General features: G+C 34.8%; 1 protein-coding gene across 3 annotated transcripts in view; it reads left to right on the forward strand.

Moving 5' to 3' along the window:
* Positions 1-19,842, forward strand: part of PPP1R12A (protein phosphatase 1 regulatory subunit 12A) — a 116,467-nt gene that overhangs the window by 53,096 nt on the left and 43,529 nt on the right. For all 3 annotated transcript variants that reach the window (XM_027896086.1, XM_027896085.1, XM_027896083.1), the window contains exons 3-8: positions 5,019-5,137; positions 13,432-13,591; positions 15,316-15,460; positions 17,996-18,070; positions 18,508-18,596; positions 18,723-18,871. In XM_027896086.1, coding sequence (XP_027751887.1) covers positions 5,019-5,137; positions 13,432-13,591; positions 15,316-15,460; positions 17,996-18,070; positions 18,508-18,596; positions 18,723-18,871 — 737 coding nt within the window. The remainder of the gene's footprint in view (positions 1-5,018; positions 5,138-13,431; positions 13,592-15,315; positions 15,461-17,995; positions 18,071-18,507; positions 18,597-18,722; positions 18,872-19,842) is intronic.

Consider the following 19,842-nt stretch of genomic DNA (forward strand, 5'->3'; position numbering starts at 1 on the left):
ATTGGAAATAGCAGTATTAAAATTTTATAATTTTTATTTGAGAAATATTTCCTGAAGTTTAATTGTTTGGCCAGATGTATTATAGATCTATTTTTATAAGTTATTTGAGTGATTTACAGAGGTATACTTTTAAAAGTCTATTGATACTTTATATTTAAAGAAATAAACAGTGAAACAATTCTGAAAGGCATTTTAAAATAAGGCAATTTAAATTCATATTCCAAAGATGTTTTTAATTTGTTTTTACATCCTGTGGACTGTGCAGTGAATTTTTTTCATTGTTTCTTCGAATGAGGGCTTACACAGCTGCATGAACATAATGACACTTTCTGTCTCTGGCTACCTATTATCATTCAGTAAAGAGACTCTTGGAATTAATTTGAACTCCACCATCTATGGATTTTTTGAAAACCAGCTGGGTTTAGCTGAAATGCCTAATTAGTTAGAAGTTCTTGGCAGATCAGTTGTGCTCATAGTTGGTGCCCCCACTTGCAATTAGGCCACGTTTACCAGGAAAGCCACATTGAACAGGCTTATTTCAAATTTATATGCAATATTTTTTAGGAGGGTCCCTCTCATCAGATTTTAGGAGTCATGGACTGCTGTCCAGTCTTCTGACCAGTCTGAAGGGGCCACTTGTTTGCCCTAGTGAGTCTCCAGTGAGAGCAGTAGGCAGTTTGTAATGAACTGAATCAATTCAGCGGACACTTCTCTCCCTTCCCTGGGCTTACCACCCTTCTGGTGACCTTCAGGATCAGCGAGTACTTAGAGTTAATTATATCCCTAACGACTTTGCAAACTTGTTTCCAGATGTTGTGAACTGGGCCAAGGTTCGACTATAAACGTATGTCCCTCTTCCTGGTGTGGTGATAAATAATATGAAAATGTTATCTGCAATGTATCTTGTCTGCAACTGACAATTTTTTAGTAAATCCAAGTTTGAGCATCTTCCAGATTCTTCTAAATTCACAGATAAGACTCAACTTCATATATAAAGTGTTTTCAGAGAGAAGTGTTTTCCTCTCTGTTTACTTTGTGTCTATATATGCATTTTCTTAGTAGACATACACACAAAAATCAGTTGTAAAGGCTTTTTGTAGGCTTGGGTTTATTTTAAACTCAGAATGTAGGCCATGTTGCTAGTTAAAATTTTTAACTTCTGGTTCCTGAGGTTGGTTTTGGTGTAGACTATTTGACTTTTTTACAGTACTTCTCAGAGGGTTGTTATTTATTGTCTCAGATATACTGAGATCCAACTCTCTATGAATGGTATTGCAATGTATTTTTCATAAAATAATGAGACACAATCTGTGTTTCACAGTAATTCTAGAAAATAAATGTTTCATATTTTCCCCAGGTTGTTAGTTTCAGTCCTCAGTAGCTATTGAGGAATATGCAACAGTGATTCCTAAGACAAAATCTTCAACTAGAAATATTTTTGCCTTTATAAAAATGGTATTACAAAGCAAACTTGTTCTTCCAGTCTTACCGAGACTGCATAGTGCTTGCCATGGAAATATCAGGGCATAGGTATCAGGAATGATTTTATTTTCTTTTCCTGCTTTTGTCTTTCCTAGTATTCCTGGGGTACTTGCAGTTCTTTATACTTTAACCACAAGAGCATCTAAAAGTGGTATCTTTAGCTTCCATGTTAACACTTGAAAGCTTTAGCTCCAAAAAAAAACCATGACATGAATCAAGTTACTGTTTCCTTGTCATCTGTTTAGATTTAGAATGAGCACCTACCAGTGTATTATACAGATTGTCACTGGATTATTTGAGTTATTCTTGTGTAGCTGTCTATTGAACATGACCATTTTTCAACAAGTGAATTTCAGAAGATACAAATTTAAGTGCTATACCAGAAGGATTAGTAGGTGATGGTGGAAATCTTACTTGTTTTTACTTTTTCACTGCATCCACATTTGCAAAAAGGACCTTTTTCTAGGTGTGGTATCAAAAGACATGGTTCTTGACTTTCTGTTACACAGCTTCAATTTCCTTTTCATTGCATACATGTATCATAGCTGTATCAATTAAGTATCAGCTGAGGAAATGAGGTTATATTGTTTTTACATACTTTAGAAAGGTGAAATTTCAAGATGAAGGTAACACCTACTTAAACAAGGTAAAATACAAGCAGTTGTTTCTGTAGGTTGGTTGGGTTGTTTTCCCAAAACATGGAATACTTGTAAAATATGCGTACATACCTACACACAATAATACCCTCTTGTGTTTGAAGATTTTGGTGTGTGGTACCAGAATAACTGACCTGTCAAATATCCCCCTAAGTTACACTGTAAGTTTTAATTAACATTTAGATTGAAATACAGTTCATTAAAAAAAATTAATTATTTACATAAACCCCAAAATCTTCTGATTTTTAGGATTATTCTGGTACTAGCTTCTTCTCAGTTATGCTTTACAAACTCGGGGCATCATTCACTTGGTCATATTTACCAAGTTAGTTTCCTTTCTGTATGTGATACAGAACTAGGTCATCTTCACATCTACAGTGATTGCTCTCCTTTCCATTGGTAGTGCTAGGTTTCCTAATAAAAGCTCCTTTTCTGTAGGAACCAGGTTGACTTCATGCACTATCTGAACCCTGTCATTGCTTTGCTGAAACTAGTTCTACTGTAAATAAAAAATGCATACGGGGTAATCTGGGTGGTGTCGGAAAGAGAATAAATGTAGATTTCATTACCAGGCTTAAAAGGTGTCTTTAAAATAGTTGGATTTTGAATAATTTGGTTTATCATGAGAAATGCTCTTTCACTTAATTTAATTGAGGGGGTCACTATTAATTTTTTGAGAGGGATAGCAGAGGAGAGGCCTAATTGGATGGCTGCAGGAACATTGGTAAAGCACAGTTCTCACTTGTTTGGCGAGTAGAGTTCTGCCTTTCATCTTTCTTCTGTTTCTTCCATCCCTTTAAATCCTGTGGACTCTAGGCATGTTCGCTCATCCTTCTTTTGCTGACCCAGGAAAACCAAAGCCCTGTAAGCGCCTGCAAGAGGAAAATAAGATAACTCTACTTCTCCAACCCTACTAATCTCCCTAGCTCTGCTGATCTGATGTTGCTCTGTAAGCAGCTTCGTTTTTGGAGTCTACTTTAAAGGATCAATTGATCTTGAAGTTGTCCATGAATGGAAATAATTACTCTCTGAAATGCTATGCCAACTTTTTATTAATTCCCTACATTTTCTTATACATTCTTTCGTCTTGTCTATAAGTTGTTGACTCAGTTGACCAAATACAACTGCTTCAATGAGATACGTATTTTCCTTACAGAAGTAGTTTTTGGCTATAGGTATTATGTAGAAACAGGTAAAAATCAGTTTTTTTAAACATCACTTTTTTCCTGTCTATATTAGAACATACACGTTGAAAGAACATGAATATTCACTTGGATTTTTTTTTAAAAAAGATACTTTTGTCAGTGATTGACTTTGTTTTGACTTCGTAAGAATGTTATTTTCCTAACTGCTGTTTTTGCCTGTTTAGCGGACACCTGCGTAGCAATTACCTGATCTGTGACTGGGGGGGGGGGTGTTTTGCTTTTAAAACAACACAACTGGTATTGTTGAGAAATGTTGTTACACTGTATTAATTTTTCATTCCTGCAGAAGTAAAATCTCATAACTAGAGAGAAGTAAGAGTTACAGCACTGCACTCTTTTAAGAGGAACAGTATAAAACCAGCACCATATGCCAACATCAAAGTTGTTGGTGGCAACTGATGATACACATCCCAGGAGATATGGTTACACTTCTGGGAATTAGTTTTCATTTTGTAATCTGTTAGTTCTTACCTCTGCTTAAAGTAATTACAGAGGTTTAATACCATGTACTATTTAAAGTCATACAGTAAAAAATAGAAATATATGAAAGTACTTGATTCTGGGTTATTGAATAAAGACAAGGAAAATAGAACTGATTCCAGATCTAGGATCATAATTAATTGAGATAAGTTAAGCATCATTTAAGTACTTTAAATCATTTTTATTAGTGTTGAATTAATTTTGTGATTGTCTCATGCGTAATTTGGCATTCTGTAATAGTGAAGGTAAAAAAGCACTCTTCATTTCATCCGCAAATGGGTGAGTAATTCTTCAGTGTTTGCTGATTTTTTTTTCCCCTTGAATATATGGCAAATATAAATTCAGCTCTGCGAGGCAGGAGGTATGTTAGCAGTTTTTTGCTTATGTTGACTCTTATCATGGCTTAAAGTATTGAATTTGTTAGGGAATTGGAAATATTAAGTTGCAAGACTGGTCTATATTGATGTTTTAATTGTTTATTAAGCTGTACATTCTCAATAACTTCATAGGCCTATGGTTTAATACAATTTATTAATATAATTCTTGTATGAATTATTGTTGGAACTGACCCATTTGACTTCACTGGAAAATCAGAATTTTGGATTGTTGACTCCTGAGACTGCAGCACAATAAGTAAGAAAACATATTGGGGGATTGGAATGTGTAAAGTACTGCTTCCTTTCTCCCCCCTGCCTTCTTCCCCACAAAAAGCTGACCTTACATATACTTAGGAGAAGAGATTGTTCTCTTTTTTAAACTTCATGAAGCTGCATAAGAGATCAGGAGTCATCATTCTGAGAAAGTATAGAAACTTTGTGCCACTGAATTTGTGAGTTCTGGGATAAGTGACTAAATAAGAGGAGGTCATGGGAATTGGTAGTTCCACCCCTCTTTACCTTGTGTTCACTTTTGTTCATAATCTAGCCATTTTCTTACTTTAGTTCTTCCAAGTGTGTATTAAATATGTCAGGAGACAAACTGAAGACCGGAGGGCTATTTATATTAATGGTTATTATCATGAAAAGACGTACAGATATTCAGGGGTTGCGGGCAGTCATAAGGGTTTTTACTTATACCTAATATAATTTTCTATTAATTATATATGTGCATATGATATGCTAGTGGCTACTAAGTGTTTTTTTTACATTAGCTTTGCTATGTTATTTACAGGTTTTATTTCTTTGTCTGTTGGCAGGTATTTAATTAGTCAAGGAGCACACGTAGGAGCTGTAAATAGTGAAGGAGACACTCCATTAGATATTGCTGAAGAAGAGGCAATGGAGGAGCTGCTTCAGAATGAAGTAAATAGACAAGGTAATTTTGAAAATGGAAGGGTGGTTGTGTTTACTGGACACTAAATACAGTTTTGAAAACTTAGGGCTTACAAAGTCAGTTTCTTTTCTGAAGGGAATTGTCAATGCAATGTGCAGTGTTTAAGCTGTCTTTAAGGGTTTTTGCTCAGCCCAGCCTCTTGTGAAGAAAGAGGTCAGAAGTATTGAACCCAGGTGTGCAGTGCATTCTTGTATTCATTTAACTCAGCCAGAATGTAGGTGACGTTCAGATACTATGGATGGTATTCAGTGCATTTGGGATATGGACTTCTATATCCCAGCTTCAGACTAAGTCTAAAGAGATTTCTACCCTGGAGAGAAGAGAAATAGGCAGGCAGTTTTAGGATGAGGTCTTAATGCAGTCCCAAGGTAACAAAGAAAGCCTAGAATAATGAAAACAAGAATGAACAACTATCCTGTATCCCATAAATCAACCTTTGTGTCTAGTTCTGATCTTTTAAGTGCCTTTCTACAGTGGCAAATATCTACTCCTTGGGATAAGGAGTCTTAGATTGCAATTACCTGAGGCCTGAAAACCTATCATGATCTTTTAAGTTCCTCCTGGGGTTTTCTTGTGTACCCTTCTGAAAACAGCATACGGGTGAGCATTCATATAAAACTTAAAGGAGGGGTATCAAGTTTTGACATTATTGTTTAATAACAAACACCCTAAATTTATGTGCCTTGGTCCTAGAAAATTGCTAGGACTGGCAGTGATGTTTTTACAGGAGAAATTGACCTTTGAGAGAGCATACTGATATATTTTTCCCTGCTTTTTCCCCTTCTCCTTACACTGCTGTATTCCATATTCCAGTCCTCACACGGGTTTTCCGGTGAAAGGTCTTTGAAAGTTTCTGGGTTTTCTATTCCACAGAGAAAAGAATATTCAGTTGTTGTTGCCTGACCGTCTTGAGTCTGATAGAATTGTGCTGCTATGCCAGAACCTGGAGTATGAGAAGTAGGGTGTTGTGGTCTGAGTTATGTGTTGAAGGAGGATGACAACACTGAGTGAAGATGGAACCTTTGGAGGGGATGTACTAGGGGGCTGCATCTCCATTACTTCCAAACCCCTCTTAAAAGGGGTTTGCCTCTTAAAAGGCCTTTTCCTCCTTGAAAATGGTTCTTCTCTTATAGTGTTAAATTAATGTGTCTTAAGACAAATTTACATAATTTAACAGTAAACTAGTAATGGCTTTAGGCTTTGCCCTGACTTAATTTGTATTCTTAAACCTGTTTAATGCCCAAAGCAAGTGGTAAAAAGAAACTGGAAGACATGATATGTGAAAGAAGAGATGCTGATATGCAGAAGTAGATTTGCAAAGGCTTTGATTCATTTAATTGGTAGTGTTAACAGAAATTTGATTAGCAGTTCTTATAGTTAACACACGAGGAGCATCAGATTAGATAGTTGCAAGTATTTTTTTGTCTCTATTATAATTACTCTATTTTGATTACTTGTTCTCTTTTCTAACAGTACTGTCAATCTTTGCTTAAGAGTTGTTCTTGGAATGTGCCTCAGACTATATTCTTTAAGGTTGTTTTTTAAATGTTTGACTTCACTGATGTGCAGTACTAATTGACTGCTCTTTGTAAAATTGGAATTATTTGGGAAACAAACTTTTCCAAAATCTTTTATTTTTTGTTGCGTTTTTAAAAAGAAATTATTTGTTATATGGGATTTTACATACATTTTTACAATGCAGATATTCAGCATTATACAGTAATTTTTATTCTTTTGCAAGTTTAATTAAATTATTTTGAACATCCTAATTGTAATATTAACATTTGCAGCCTAAACTAAATGCCACAAATCATTGAAAATTTCTGTGAGGTTTACGTATTTCATAGTTAAACTTACTATAAACTGTCTACAGTACTGTATTTAAAAATCTGAAAAGAAGGTACATGTTCCCACACTGCAGCTATTAGCTTCTAAAATAATAATTTTAGGTGGTTGAAAATACTAGATTTCACTTGCTATGGAAAACCTATCTTCCGAGCATTCCTCTGACGTTTTTGTCACTTGGTTTGCTTGTTTGTTTCACAGAAGCAGGGAAGAAGGCATGCAGTATCCCTTCTTCTAAATTTGTGTGTGAAGATGTAAGAACTAAGGGCTTTTTACCTGCAGAGATGAAATCAGAGGAAATATTTCATGATTGTGCATGAGAATGGAATAGAAAGGGTATGAATCTGAATGTGAACTTGTGCATATCTTACTAAATCATAAGACGATTGTCTCAGCAGTAAGGTTTTAATTATGTGCTTTTGATGGCATCCTTAACTTAAATGTAAACTTAATATTAAATACAAGATGATTATTTAGTCATTATAATGATCAGTTAGAGAAGCGCCTAATTGTGTGTATGTTGTGGCTAGAGAAATTAATAGCTCTAAATAGGAACTTGTTTCTCCTAATTTGGAATTAATAGTGATGCATTGTCACAGTTTCATCTTTGACTATACCTCTAGCAGAATATAATTATTCCTCCAGCAGTGGGATAATTCATGTTCCTTTCATATGATGCACTCTTTCATATCATATAAAGCAATGCCAGTTTTGATAATGCAAGTTAGCGTTGAGGTCTGTGGAGTGGTCAGCCTGGCTCATGTTACAGGTAATGGAAGATCATCCTATTTATTTTGAAAATAAATAAATAAACCTGGGTGCCAAAATATCCTACCTCTGCATAGGTAAAACATGCAGTGTGAAAACTAAGTTGACATTTTCCGTAACATTTTTGCCTTCCAACCTTTTCATGTGTTTATTCCTCCATTAATTAGTTTCATTTTTGTCTTGCATTGTTAATGCTGCAAGTGTGGCTTCCTATGTATTGGCAGTCAGAGTTGCTTGGTGGCAAAAGATTGCTTGGAAAGATCAGTCATGTTCATTGTGATTTCAGATGTGTTTAGCTGATGACATTTGATGTTTGTTTCTGTTAGAAATCTGAGGAAAACCATCATGTTAGATCACCCTTTTTACTGCTTTTGCAGGCCTTCTTTCTTTGTAGGAAAAATACAAACAGACCCTTCCAGTTGTGCAGCTATTTAGCGTACAAACTGATCAGTACAAACTAATCATCAGTTCGTACTTATGCCCAAATTTTTGCAAGCAATTGCAAAAATTGTATTTTAGAGACATGTCTTACTACAGAACAAAATATGGGAGCCTCTGAAGGCACTAAAATCACAAAAAAATAAATCACAGAATGCACTACAATTCATTTCTATGTGACATTACAGTCTTAAAAAAAAGGAAGGATCTGCAATGTTTGCTCATCCTATTTTGTATTCAGACTCCAGAATCAGATCTGACTAGAGAGGAGGTGGTCAGCGATCCAAAATCATCTTGTTGTTTTACAAGTTCTGTTGTTGCAAAGAGCATTGGATGTGAAAGAAGAGAGCTTTTCTAGTATTATCATGCAGTGTCTGGTTTTCTTCAGTCATGCTGACCTTCAAGTGTGACACCTCTAAATTGCACCAAGGGTCAGGTGTGTTTTCATGTGTCCTCTTGTGTTCTGCTGCACAAATAACATGACTGTTGATAAAGTCTGCAGTAATTGTGAACTAATGGAATAGATATCCAATAACTAAAGCTGTACCACTCTGATAGTAAGGAAAACATTTTTTTTACCTTAATCTTAAAAGGGGAATTTTTGGCCTAATTATTTTTGAAACTTAAAACCTAGTTGAGTTTATAATTTGTGAGAAGATATATTACGTGATTAGGTAAGGTATAAAGATTTTTTTGATACAAACACTTCACAGAAAGCAAAATCAGATTTTTTATGGAAATTATTCTAAATAACGTTCAACAGCTGTTCCCTTTGCACTCCACGTAGTTTAACTGGTTTGTGTGTTGTTAAAAAACCCTTCATTTAGAACTTGTTTTGTTCTTTCTACTTATGGCTGATGCCTTTACCATTGGCCAATCCCATGTATATAGGTGCCACTGCAATCCTCAAAAATCTTTATCTTCATTAACAATATTATATAGTTTTTCAAAGTGATCCCTCATGTTTCTTCTACTCTACAATGTTTCAACACAGGGATGTGGAGGTTATCTTTTGCCAGTAGTGTAAAGTTTTCATTTGCACTGGTGAAAACCAGCAGACTTGAAAGAGATGTGGCCAGCCCTGGCCAATTCTAAATATTGTCTCTCCTCGGGTCTTGAGTAGGGTTAACTATAATGGTTTGAAGGTATTTTTTTAACTGTTTATCGTCAGATGTCCTCTTAATGCCTTAAGCAGTTAAAAATAATTTTATTTTGAATTATAGGAAACGTTCTCAGGAGATGAGTTACTAGGGAGAGGTGATGTGAGGTGAATCAGGAGTTCATCATACGGCGTGGTAGCTATTTATTCAGTAACTCAGAGTGATCATGACTTTTGTTCCAAGGAAAGAAGCACATGTTCCTCATTCTTAATTATAGGTAATGTTACAGGACTCTCTCAGAATTATTGCTTAACTCAGCTTTGTTTATGTGGATAAAATCCGAACTATTACATTTGTATATAAACACTCGCTTCATGAAGTAAAAAGTGGGTTGATCTTCCCTGCAGTATCTATAAAACATGCCTTTATATGGCTGAGTTGTCCCGAAACAATGATTCAGCAGTTAAACTTATGCTGAATTTCATTAAATGCTTACTGAATGGCACACTGTTTTCAAACCTGTTGAGTAACTCTTGTTGATCAGAAAAAAGTGAAAACATTTAGTAATAAATTATTAATGATTTAAGAACTTGTTAGGCTGCCAGAGAGGTTAATCGTACTCATGGTGTGAGCAAGTGCTGTGGCCGAGGCTGAGCTGGGAGGCAGCACATTGCCATCTATGGGCCACAGGGAGAAAGGGTTGGAAACCTTCGATGAAGCATTTTCTTTTTCCCTGGTATCTTAATAGAGTCTAGAAAACAATAGGAAGGAGAAAGGCCCGTACAAGGTATAATAAAGGCTGTTTACATTCCGTTTTCTGCAGTTAATAATGGGAATTTTATTTAATTTATCTCAGAGCACAGCTTTTCTTCTATGACACAGAGTTCAATTCTCATTTTCATGCCAGTTATTAATGTGGAATGTTTTATTTAGATTGGCAAGATTCTTGTGTTGCAATATGACCAGAAAATTACTATCTTGTCAAATAATGTATTGATGCAGCAATTACTTCTCTGCAACCATTATATCTTGTTTGTGATACTGATAGAAGTCTATATTCAGTATTAGTTACTTTTCCTGCAAAAGAATTGCTATTTTGACATAAATCCCCGAGTCTACAGGCATATCTGGAAAGTACACTTAGATGTGACCCATTAGAAACTCAAGATTGGGCTTTGGAAGGAGGTTTTTCTCTGTTCTGCCTTTATACAAAATTACCGCAAAACAACCAGCCATCTACATGGACAGTTTTACACTGATAGGAATTTGCATCATATTCTTCAGGTGGAAGAGTTTACTTATGCTGATAAGGATTCGCAGTTGGACTTCGGGCATGCAAAAGGGAATGGACAATAAATGTGACTAACAGAGGATGAGATATAAAGTATTTATTTGCACAGCAGTATTTGGCAGGCAACACTGATATGTAAAGGACTGCAGTCGAGAGCATTATTGTCCCAGGATCTGCTCATTTGCACTGCTGTGTCATTCTGAAAGGCAAGCAGATGCCAAGGCCCCGGAAGTTACAGCTGGCAGTAATTCACACATCAATATGTAGAAGCCTTCTGGAGGAATGAGAATACAGGATTATTAGTGCATTATTGATTCAGAGTTCCTGGTCTTCATTCTTCATATCGGTCATAAAATTTTCTAACTTTTTCTTCTTCTGAATGCTTCATCAGTCTTGTGTATCTTCCTGTGTCTTGCAGACTCAACCTCCAGATTATGGTTTTTCATGAGTTTCTGATAAAATGTAATCCAGTTAATTTTTATTACATTGTCAAGACTAAAATTTTTTTTTTGGTCAATTAAGTGAATGAGTCTAGGAGTTTGGTCAGCTACTTAGAACACTAAATGTTTAACCTGCTTCAGTTATTTTCTGATACTTTGTAAAATTTTATCTTTTGATTGTCATTAGAATAAAGTTTTACCAAATTTGCTTTGTGAAGAGACTCTTTTCTCCAACTGATATTTTTTGAGTCCTGCTTTTGGGGTTTTTTTTAATTATTTCCTTGGCTTTTTGAGGGTAGTTTTTTTTGTTATTTTTGGGGAGATTTTGTAGTGGGTTTTGTGTGTGTGTTATTTTTTTAAAATTTTGTGTAAATTTTTATGTATTTGTATATTCCTGCATTTCAGGCATGTCATTTTCGAGGGTTTGCTTGTTCTATAGTTGGGGAATTGCAGCAACTATGGAATACTAATTCATACATAACATAATAGGTATATCAGTGTGCTATCCACTGCCTTAAGGGTGTTTCAGCAGTGCCCATATAATTGCTTTCAGTTTGTCACTTCTTTGCTTTGACTTTCTAGTGGCCAGGGGATTGATAAGAGCTTGATGAATCTGTTTTACTATAACCTGTTTTACCACATTTTACACAGTAGAATGATGCATTGCATTACATAGGATCATCTGTGTATTATCTCTGTTTTCATTTTGTTATACTAATATTTTCTTTAATGATGGCTGCTTCACTGCATTCCTCAGTTTCTGCTGCATGTCTAAATGGGCAACAGTCAAGTTGGATTTCATTTGACTTCCATCTTCTGGGGACTCATTCACCCTGTAAAAGATTAGTAGCTTGCAGTTCCTTTGAAGACATTAGAGCTTGAAATTGCCATTCATTATAAAGACTGAAAATTAATTACAATTATTAATTATTTGGAGTAGTGTTGAAAAGAGATGTTCTAGCTTTGCATACTCTTGTTTGGGGTCTGCTTGATGTTGTGCTTTGACTAGTTGGACTGTTAGGAGTGCTGTGTGATAGAAACAAGTTGGCTGCAGGAAAACAGTTTGGGGAGAGATGACGTTTCATCAGGAAATACTGAAAGAAGGCAGAATTAGATCTGAGTCAAGGAGCATCTATCTTTTAAGTGTTTTAAAAATCATGATCAATTTAATAGGCTATACGGACCACTGTTGAGGTCTGTGGTTTTATCTAGCAGATTAGTACCTGTTTCTAGACATGTTTTTATTATGTCCAAGTTAATGATTTGCTCTACAAGAAATGAAAATCCAGAAAACAGAAGAAGAGTATATATCTCCCAAGTCCCTGCATACTAGTGTCTAAGATTAGAGAAATCATACAAATAAAATTGTTTTACTGAAGTTTGGGCCACTGATTTTCTATTAAAGGTCAACCCAGACACAGTTTGTAATCTTGATGATCACGGTTACTAAAACACTTCTCCTTACAAGTTGTCACTGTTCAGGCATTGTGGATAGAACCATGCTTATGCATAGTTCTCTTCAAGACCCCTTTTCTGTGATGTTCTTAAGATTGCTCCATGTAGCAGTAATAAAAAAATGTTTGCAAATACATGTTTGCTTTGCCCATTCAGGGTCTGTAATTTATTTCCATCTGTTTAACATGATGTATATACTTGTTGATGTTATAATGTTGGACTGCCTTTCTCCCTTTTCGTCAGTGTGTGGTAATTTTTTGTGAGACATACTATAAAAGGTTTTCAGTTGTTTTTGTTTTTTTTTAGTTAAGCTATGAAGTGAGATATCCAAAGGGTTGGCTGTTTGAGTATAAGGTTTGTGATTCACAGTGATAAAAGACAAACCAGAAATGCTGTAGAAAGTATAAAAAATACAACTCCATCTTGTCATCAGTGTTAATAAGTGAGGCTGTTTCTCTTCCCATAGGTAGCTCTTTGTGAAACAATTTAGTTGTTTTCTGCTTTGTACAGATACATCAACTTATATGTATATATAAGACTTATATTTTAGTGCTTAGAAAGTTAAAATAGAGTTTTCCTCTTCTTTTAAAATGCCAGTTCAATGGTTATTATTGTAATGGTAGACATTCTTAAAATGGAAGAGCCAGTTTTAGTAGACTGATTTTTACTGTTATTATTTATTTATAATCCTGTTTATAAACCCTTTTGTTAAAAAATGCATTATGCATGCAAACTGTTGTATAACATTGGATGTTTCCATAACCTGTTAGGATTCATCTTCAAAAAGATATCAGTATCTAACTCCAAATATTATTCATATTGTTTAGTTATTTTATTGCATCACCTAAACATGGCATAAAATTTGTTCAATAATTGAAGTATTTGAACTAAAATATTTTGTGTCCTCTTTTACCCGCTTCCCCTCCCTGTCTGAATTAGGGGTTGATATAGAATCAGCTCGAAAAGAAGAAGAACGAATAATGCTAAGAGATGCAAGACAGTGGCTCAACAGTGGCCATATAAATGATGTCAGGCATGCAAAATCTGGTGGTACAGCGCTTCATGTAGCTGCTGCTAAGGGCTATACAGAAGTCTTAAAGTAAGTGTGCTTTAAATGGAAATTTTTCATATTTTATTGTCTTGATGTTATGATGCTTGCAATTGATAGAATTGGGCACTTCTAACTTCAAGGAGTTGTATCCTGAAAAAAAACAGTCTTTAGAACAATCTTTTCTCAAAGCTTGATTTTAGATTTTCAAGCACTCATAAATCATGATGCTATTAACTTTTGTCTTAAATCACTTTAAATATGAATACAGTGTACATAATTAGCCTGAATGCTTATTTAAGAGAAGGAGTTTGATAAAAAACTTGCCCTGTTTCTAAAACCAACTATGTAAACAAGACCTTTTTATGATACCGGTTAGCCTTCTAGTTTAACATATTTATTTGCAAACATAAAGCACAGGTTATAATCTAGAGCAGAAGTTTTTTACACTTAAGAAATGGGTAATTTTGCATTTTGATATTGTTGAAAATCATGACTCTTGAAAGCTTTCCTGGAAAGCTTCAGGCTTGTGGGGTCCCCTAATTGGCACATAGTTTTTCATCAATATAATACCAACATAGGCCCTAACAGAAATTTAATTGTATTTTCATAAAAGCTCTGCTTTATTTCAGTAAAGCATAATTAGTAATACATTGCTTTGCTGTGATTATAGATTTATTTGACTGCTTTACCAGTGCTAGGAGCACTTAGGTATTGTAACATGAATGAAAATGAGCACACATCCTGACTGTGAGTATTTCTGCCTTTAAGGTCTGCAGAGCAATTTATTGAATGGGAGTTCTACTTCAAAAAAACCCTGATGCTTCAACATGACAAAGAGAAGTTATTCTGTTGGGAAAGAGTAATTTTAGTTTTAGGGTAGTATGTGTCTATAAGGGAGTTTTATCTATAATTGTTCCATTGTTTTCTAGCTCTCTGTTATTTTAGTTTTCTGTAGTCCAGTCCATATACTTTTCCCAGGATGGGAAAAATATATGTGCAGGCAATTTTTGTGATTACTTCAAATCATCAAAAATGTGTACTCTGTATAGGATGCCAGACTGCAAGACTTTACAGCTGAGCATATGTGAAGGTTGACTCATTGGGGGATACTACTATAAGTATATTGGCTCTTGAGAAACTGGGGTAATTTTTTAAGAAGAGCACTGTAGCTGTGTGATTTTTAACAATTATGGACAGTGGTTCAGAGAGCTGTTAGCCCTTTACATAGGGCTTTGCTTGTTAGGTTAAGTGTCCTTTGTCACTGTGATGCTCACCTCAGGACCGTGCTGAATTGGAGTATTGAATGCAGGCACAATGACGGGTCCTCTATTTGAGTTCACTGGATTGTTGCAAAAATGCTCATGACAGAAGGAGATGCAAGTTTCAAGCAACTAATATTAGAATGGGAGGAGGTTTTAAGAGTTTACTAATAAGAACAAAATTTTTACGTTTTACAACTCTCTTTTCTTAAAAGGGCTGTTCTCTATTACTACACATACAGAAAAAATATCTAACTGTATAGAAGCAATGCTTTGAAGAGAAAGTGAATTGAAAAGGAAATGGAAAAGGCTATTTTTCCTGAATTTTACTTAAAAATATATACCTACTGAACAATGAAATAGCAGATGTTTCTGTGAGAGGAAAAATCAATCGTCAATAACCCAACCAAAATATTTATGATGAAAAAGGAAAAGAATATCATCACAGAAGAGTATTATGATTTTTATGACAATTTATTACAGTGTCAAGATCTATTTTTTTAATTTCTTTAGGCTTTTAATACAGGCTCACTACGATGTAAATATTAAAGATTATGATGGCTGGACACCGCTTCACGCTGCTGCTCACTGGGGTAAAGAAGAAGCATGTCGCATTTTAGTGGAAAACCTTTGTGATATGGAGGCTGTCAACAAAGTGGTAGGATTTTTATGTAATCCTTGTCAAGATACAAAGTTCTGGTCTCTAAAGTGACTTTAGAAGCCAGGGTAAGAAAAGTGATGATAAACTGCTGTTTACTGTACGTGGAGCTTTATATAATGCATGTTTTGTCAAAACAGCATGTTTGTGTTCAAAACTAAATTCTCTGATTGTCTAAATTAATTTCTAGGCCGAATTTATGCTTAGTTCTATATTAAATGGTCCATGCAATCTTTGACATGCAAATTCAAAATTGAAAGGGTTTGATGGCATTTCAATGATGCAAAATTAGTGATTTGATGGATTGCATACAGGCTTTCATTTGATCTCTGAAAATTATGATGTCTTTGGGTAGTGTTTGAACTCTTAAAATGAGCTTGTGCTGCCACACTGAAGAGTTACCACTATATTATGCTGATTTGGGTGTGCTGGAAGAAACTTGTAGGCATTTCTGGACTCCCTAGACATAATTGGAATGCTTCCTAAGCTGTATTTCCTAGACTTCTATGCAATGGCCTGTGTAGCTTGCTGGTTTTGCAAGATCTTGCGCCCAATAAGTGCAAATACATTCATGATTCACATAGGCATCAGAAGGATCCAAACCTTTTCATTCAACTATGTAAGTGCTGAGCTCTCCTTCTTTTCTTTGCAGAGTGTTCTGATCTGCTTCCAGTTTCTGTCAGTAAACATTCTGTATATGTTAATTATCTACCCAACTTTTAAGATGGATTCTTCATTAAATTTTTTCATAAACTTTTAAAAATAAATTAGGAAAATAATGCAGATACAGATCATGAATTAGCAAGTATTTACTCTGTGGAAGGGTAAAATTGCTGCTGCTTAACACTTTTAATCTTTGTTGAATTTTTATTCCTTGCAAATGGAGGGTACTTATAAGAAAATTATTAAAAGTAGTGAATTCTGAAATTAAATTCCAAATAGCTTCAACTCTTTCTGTATAATGCTTACAGAACTTAAAAATATCAGCTGCATAGTAGTATTTTGTATCAGGTAGTCAGATGCAGATGTAATTGGTCAAAGCCAGTTTTTCAAATTATATGTTAGACTTTTTACTGGGACTGTGAAAATGCAGATAAAATATGCTAGAGAGCACTTTCATAAAAGTATGTTCAACTCCACTGGGACAAGAACAAGAAATGAGGAGGCATAGAAACATGTCAGCTGGGTTTTTTTGTATATGGGCTTGTCTCTGCAATCTAGGAGAGATTCATCTGTTGAGTTCTTAAGTAAGCTAGTAAGCATTTTTGGGTTTGGAGATATGAGGATTGAAAAGTCCTGGATTTGGGTTCAGTTGTATGTGCTTAGCACCTTGGAGAACTCGGCCTTTGTTGTTTAGGCACTTCAGGTATCAGCTGTTGCAGATTTGGATTTAGATGTAACCTTCCAACTACAACAGTTTTTTGCAAAATGACTCTTTGTGGTCAAGGTAGGTCTAACACTCACTTAACAACTACCTAAAAATAGAAAGCCACTTTAAAAACTGTAGTCATAATGCAAATATAAACTTGAGATAACAGTTCAAATGTCAGATTACCTCAAGCTGTTTTGGGTAAGCTTTGTTGAGAAGTGCACATGCTTCTGTATGGTCAGAAGCTTTATGGATGTGAAAAGTAGTAATTTCCTGTCTAACCAATTAAGATAGCTTTCACAGTGTAATTGGGAATATATTTACCTTTAGTTAACATTTTGAGAAACTGAAATAAGCACAAATAGGAACACCTTTCATTGTTTTTATAAGCTGCTGTGACTGCATTTGAATGACAGCTCTGTCTTTACTGCTGGTTATTGTACAGAACTTACTAGACTGATCTTGTCAGGATCTTCCCAACATCTCATGAAGTCCACCCATCATATTGATGCAGCTGCATATATAGATCTAGGATCCAGTGGATCTAGGAATTTCCTAGATTCCAGCCTTCAAGTTCATGGCTCGTGGAAATCATACACTAAAAAGAAATAAGAAAAAGTGATTGGAGCAGATCTTTTCTAAAATGGAATGTAAATTGTCAAATACAGTTTTGCTGTAAAATGTGAAAGCATGACTACTTAAATTTAGTATAGCTTGCTTAAATAATTTAATCTTTTAAAAAATCCATCTGTGCTTGATGTGGTAGTCTACAATGGGAAGGATACTGAACTGCTCAGGATCCATCCATCCAACTGCCATTGGGAACTAATATTGTGAGAATTTTATATTCATCACTCTTCATAGTGTTTCTTTTTTTTTTTGTTTCAACGGACAGAAAAATTTTGTTATGTCTTTATCACTTAAAAAAATCTGTTTACTCGTCAGGTATAGATGTTTTTGTTTAAATTACCCCAAAAAAAGTAATATTGCAAAATTGTTTTCAAATACTGACAGACTAACAGTTTGCAATAGAGCTTGACTTATTTTTCAATTCCTCTCTCTTAATGTGCTCCTTTACCTGCATCATCATGTGAAAAGACATTGTAGTCCATTGTATTTAAATTCTATTGCACAATTACGATGCTCTACTTCTTCCCGTTCTCCAGGGTCAGACAGCGTTTGATGTAGCAGATGAAGATATTCTAGGATATTTAGAGGAACTGCAAAAGAAGCAGAATCTGGTAGGCCTTGCGCATATTTTTATATATATATATATACACACACGTTATAGTTTATTGTACATAGGATTATGGTATGCAGCTCAGAGCAGCATAAAGATTAAAACTGAAGTTTTGATTTTGTATTTCAATTCAGGTAATCCTACAGCCACCTCAAAAGATCTTTTATGCCCTTACTTGGTCAGTTGTGGTAACAAAAAAGCCTTGGAAGAAGAAGGGTGCTCTACAACTTGCCTCTTCTAGTGTGCATTTTATGATCTGAAGTAGCAACAATTAGAATAAAGTTTCTGAGATTTTGGAGTTTTGAACTTTAATGCTTTGAAAGCTTATATACACACACTGTAGTATTTGTAATAGTTAGAGAAGATTTCCCTCCATTTGTAATTTTGTCACACTGATACCATTCCATCAGTTAAACTGCATCATTCTGTGTTTTGAAGCTTCATAGTGAGAAACGTGAAAAGAAATCTCCCCTAATTGAATCCACAGCCAACCTGGATAATAATCAGACACAGAAAACATTCAAAAAGTAAGTAAAATAGGAAAAATTATAAGCTCTTAAAAAAGATGACTTTACAAGCTGTCACAAAGTCCTACTTAAAAGGCTTTAGTAAGTTTTTCAGAACTTAGTAAGTACTTTTCTTTTCAAACTCAGTAAGGAGACGCTGATTATGGAGCAAGAAAAGAATACAGAGTCTCTGGAGCAAGAGAAAGCAGATGAGGAAGAAGAGGGAAAGAAGGATGAATCCAGTTGTTCTAGTGAAGAGGAAGAGGAGGATGACTCAGAATCTGAAGCAGAGACAGGTACGTAATTTGGAGCATTGCCTTTCTTCAAGTTTTTACTTTATGAATTTACTTATTTAATATCACATGATAGAGAGTTAAGTATGGTGTGTTTCACGTATTCTTCTGCATTTTACTAAGCTTCCAGTCATTTTAAAGCAAGTTTATACAAGTCAAAAGTCAAGTCATAACAGCTACTTCAAATAGATGTGTTTACTGGTGACTACTTAGGTTAAAGCTATTAACCAATTTACTTGATTGGGTACTTAGCAATTGATACTTTTAATTAAATAGAATAATATAAGTAGCATGTCAGAGATATTGATAAGAAGATCAAATGAGAAATGAAGGTTTTGTAGCATTATTTGCTTGTGGAACTGTTTTAGAGATTGGATCAGCATAAGTACATACATTCCTATTTGCTCTTTCCATCTTGAATTAATTATCAATTAATCTGGCAATCTTGGCTCAGGTATTCACAGAGTAATAGTGCATATAATTTCAGTGTGTACTGGGATAAACTTTTAAAGGTGTTATTTTAATGTTAACAGTTACTTCATACACAACTTGAGTTCAAGAGGAATGTTCTTTGCCAAGTTTGAGATTGCACGCAAAGTTGTATGCACATTACTCTGTATTTTGCTCTTCTGTGGAATGTATTGGTTGGTATTTTTCTTGAACAGTGTTCAGAATAGCAAATAGTGATATAAGAACAGCATGGTGTTTTCTTTCAAACCAGAAAACAAATGTCAGCCAATTAGAACTTAAAGATTCATATTCAATCCTAATAAAGAATTATAAAATTACAATGCAGCAGTAATATACATAGACAAGGATGTCATTAGAAATAGCTTGTTAATATTTTATACTTACGCTTTTAAAAATAAGTGACCATTTTTGGTGAGCTGTCAGTTTTCATTTTAATACATTCTAATTTCTTCACCTGAAAGATAAGGCTAAGAAGGTATTTTCGAACTAACCAATCTATCATA

This window comes from Empidonax traillii, unplaced genomic scaffold, assembly GCF_003031625.1.
Source record: "Empidonax traillii isolate 1590-97213 ecotype Southwest subspecies unplaced genomic scaffold, ASM303162v1 scaffold477:size924519, whole genome shotgun sequence".
Classification (NCBI taxonomy): Eukaryota; Metazoa; Chordata; class Aves; order Passeriformes; family Tyrannidae; genus Empidonax; species Empidonax traillii.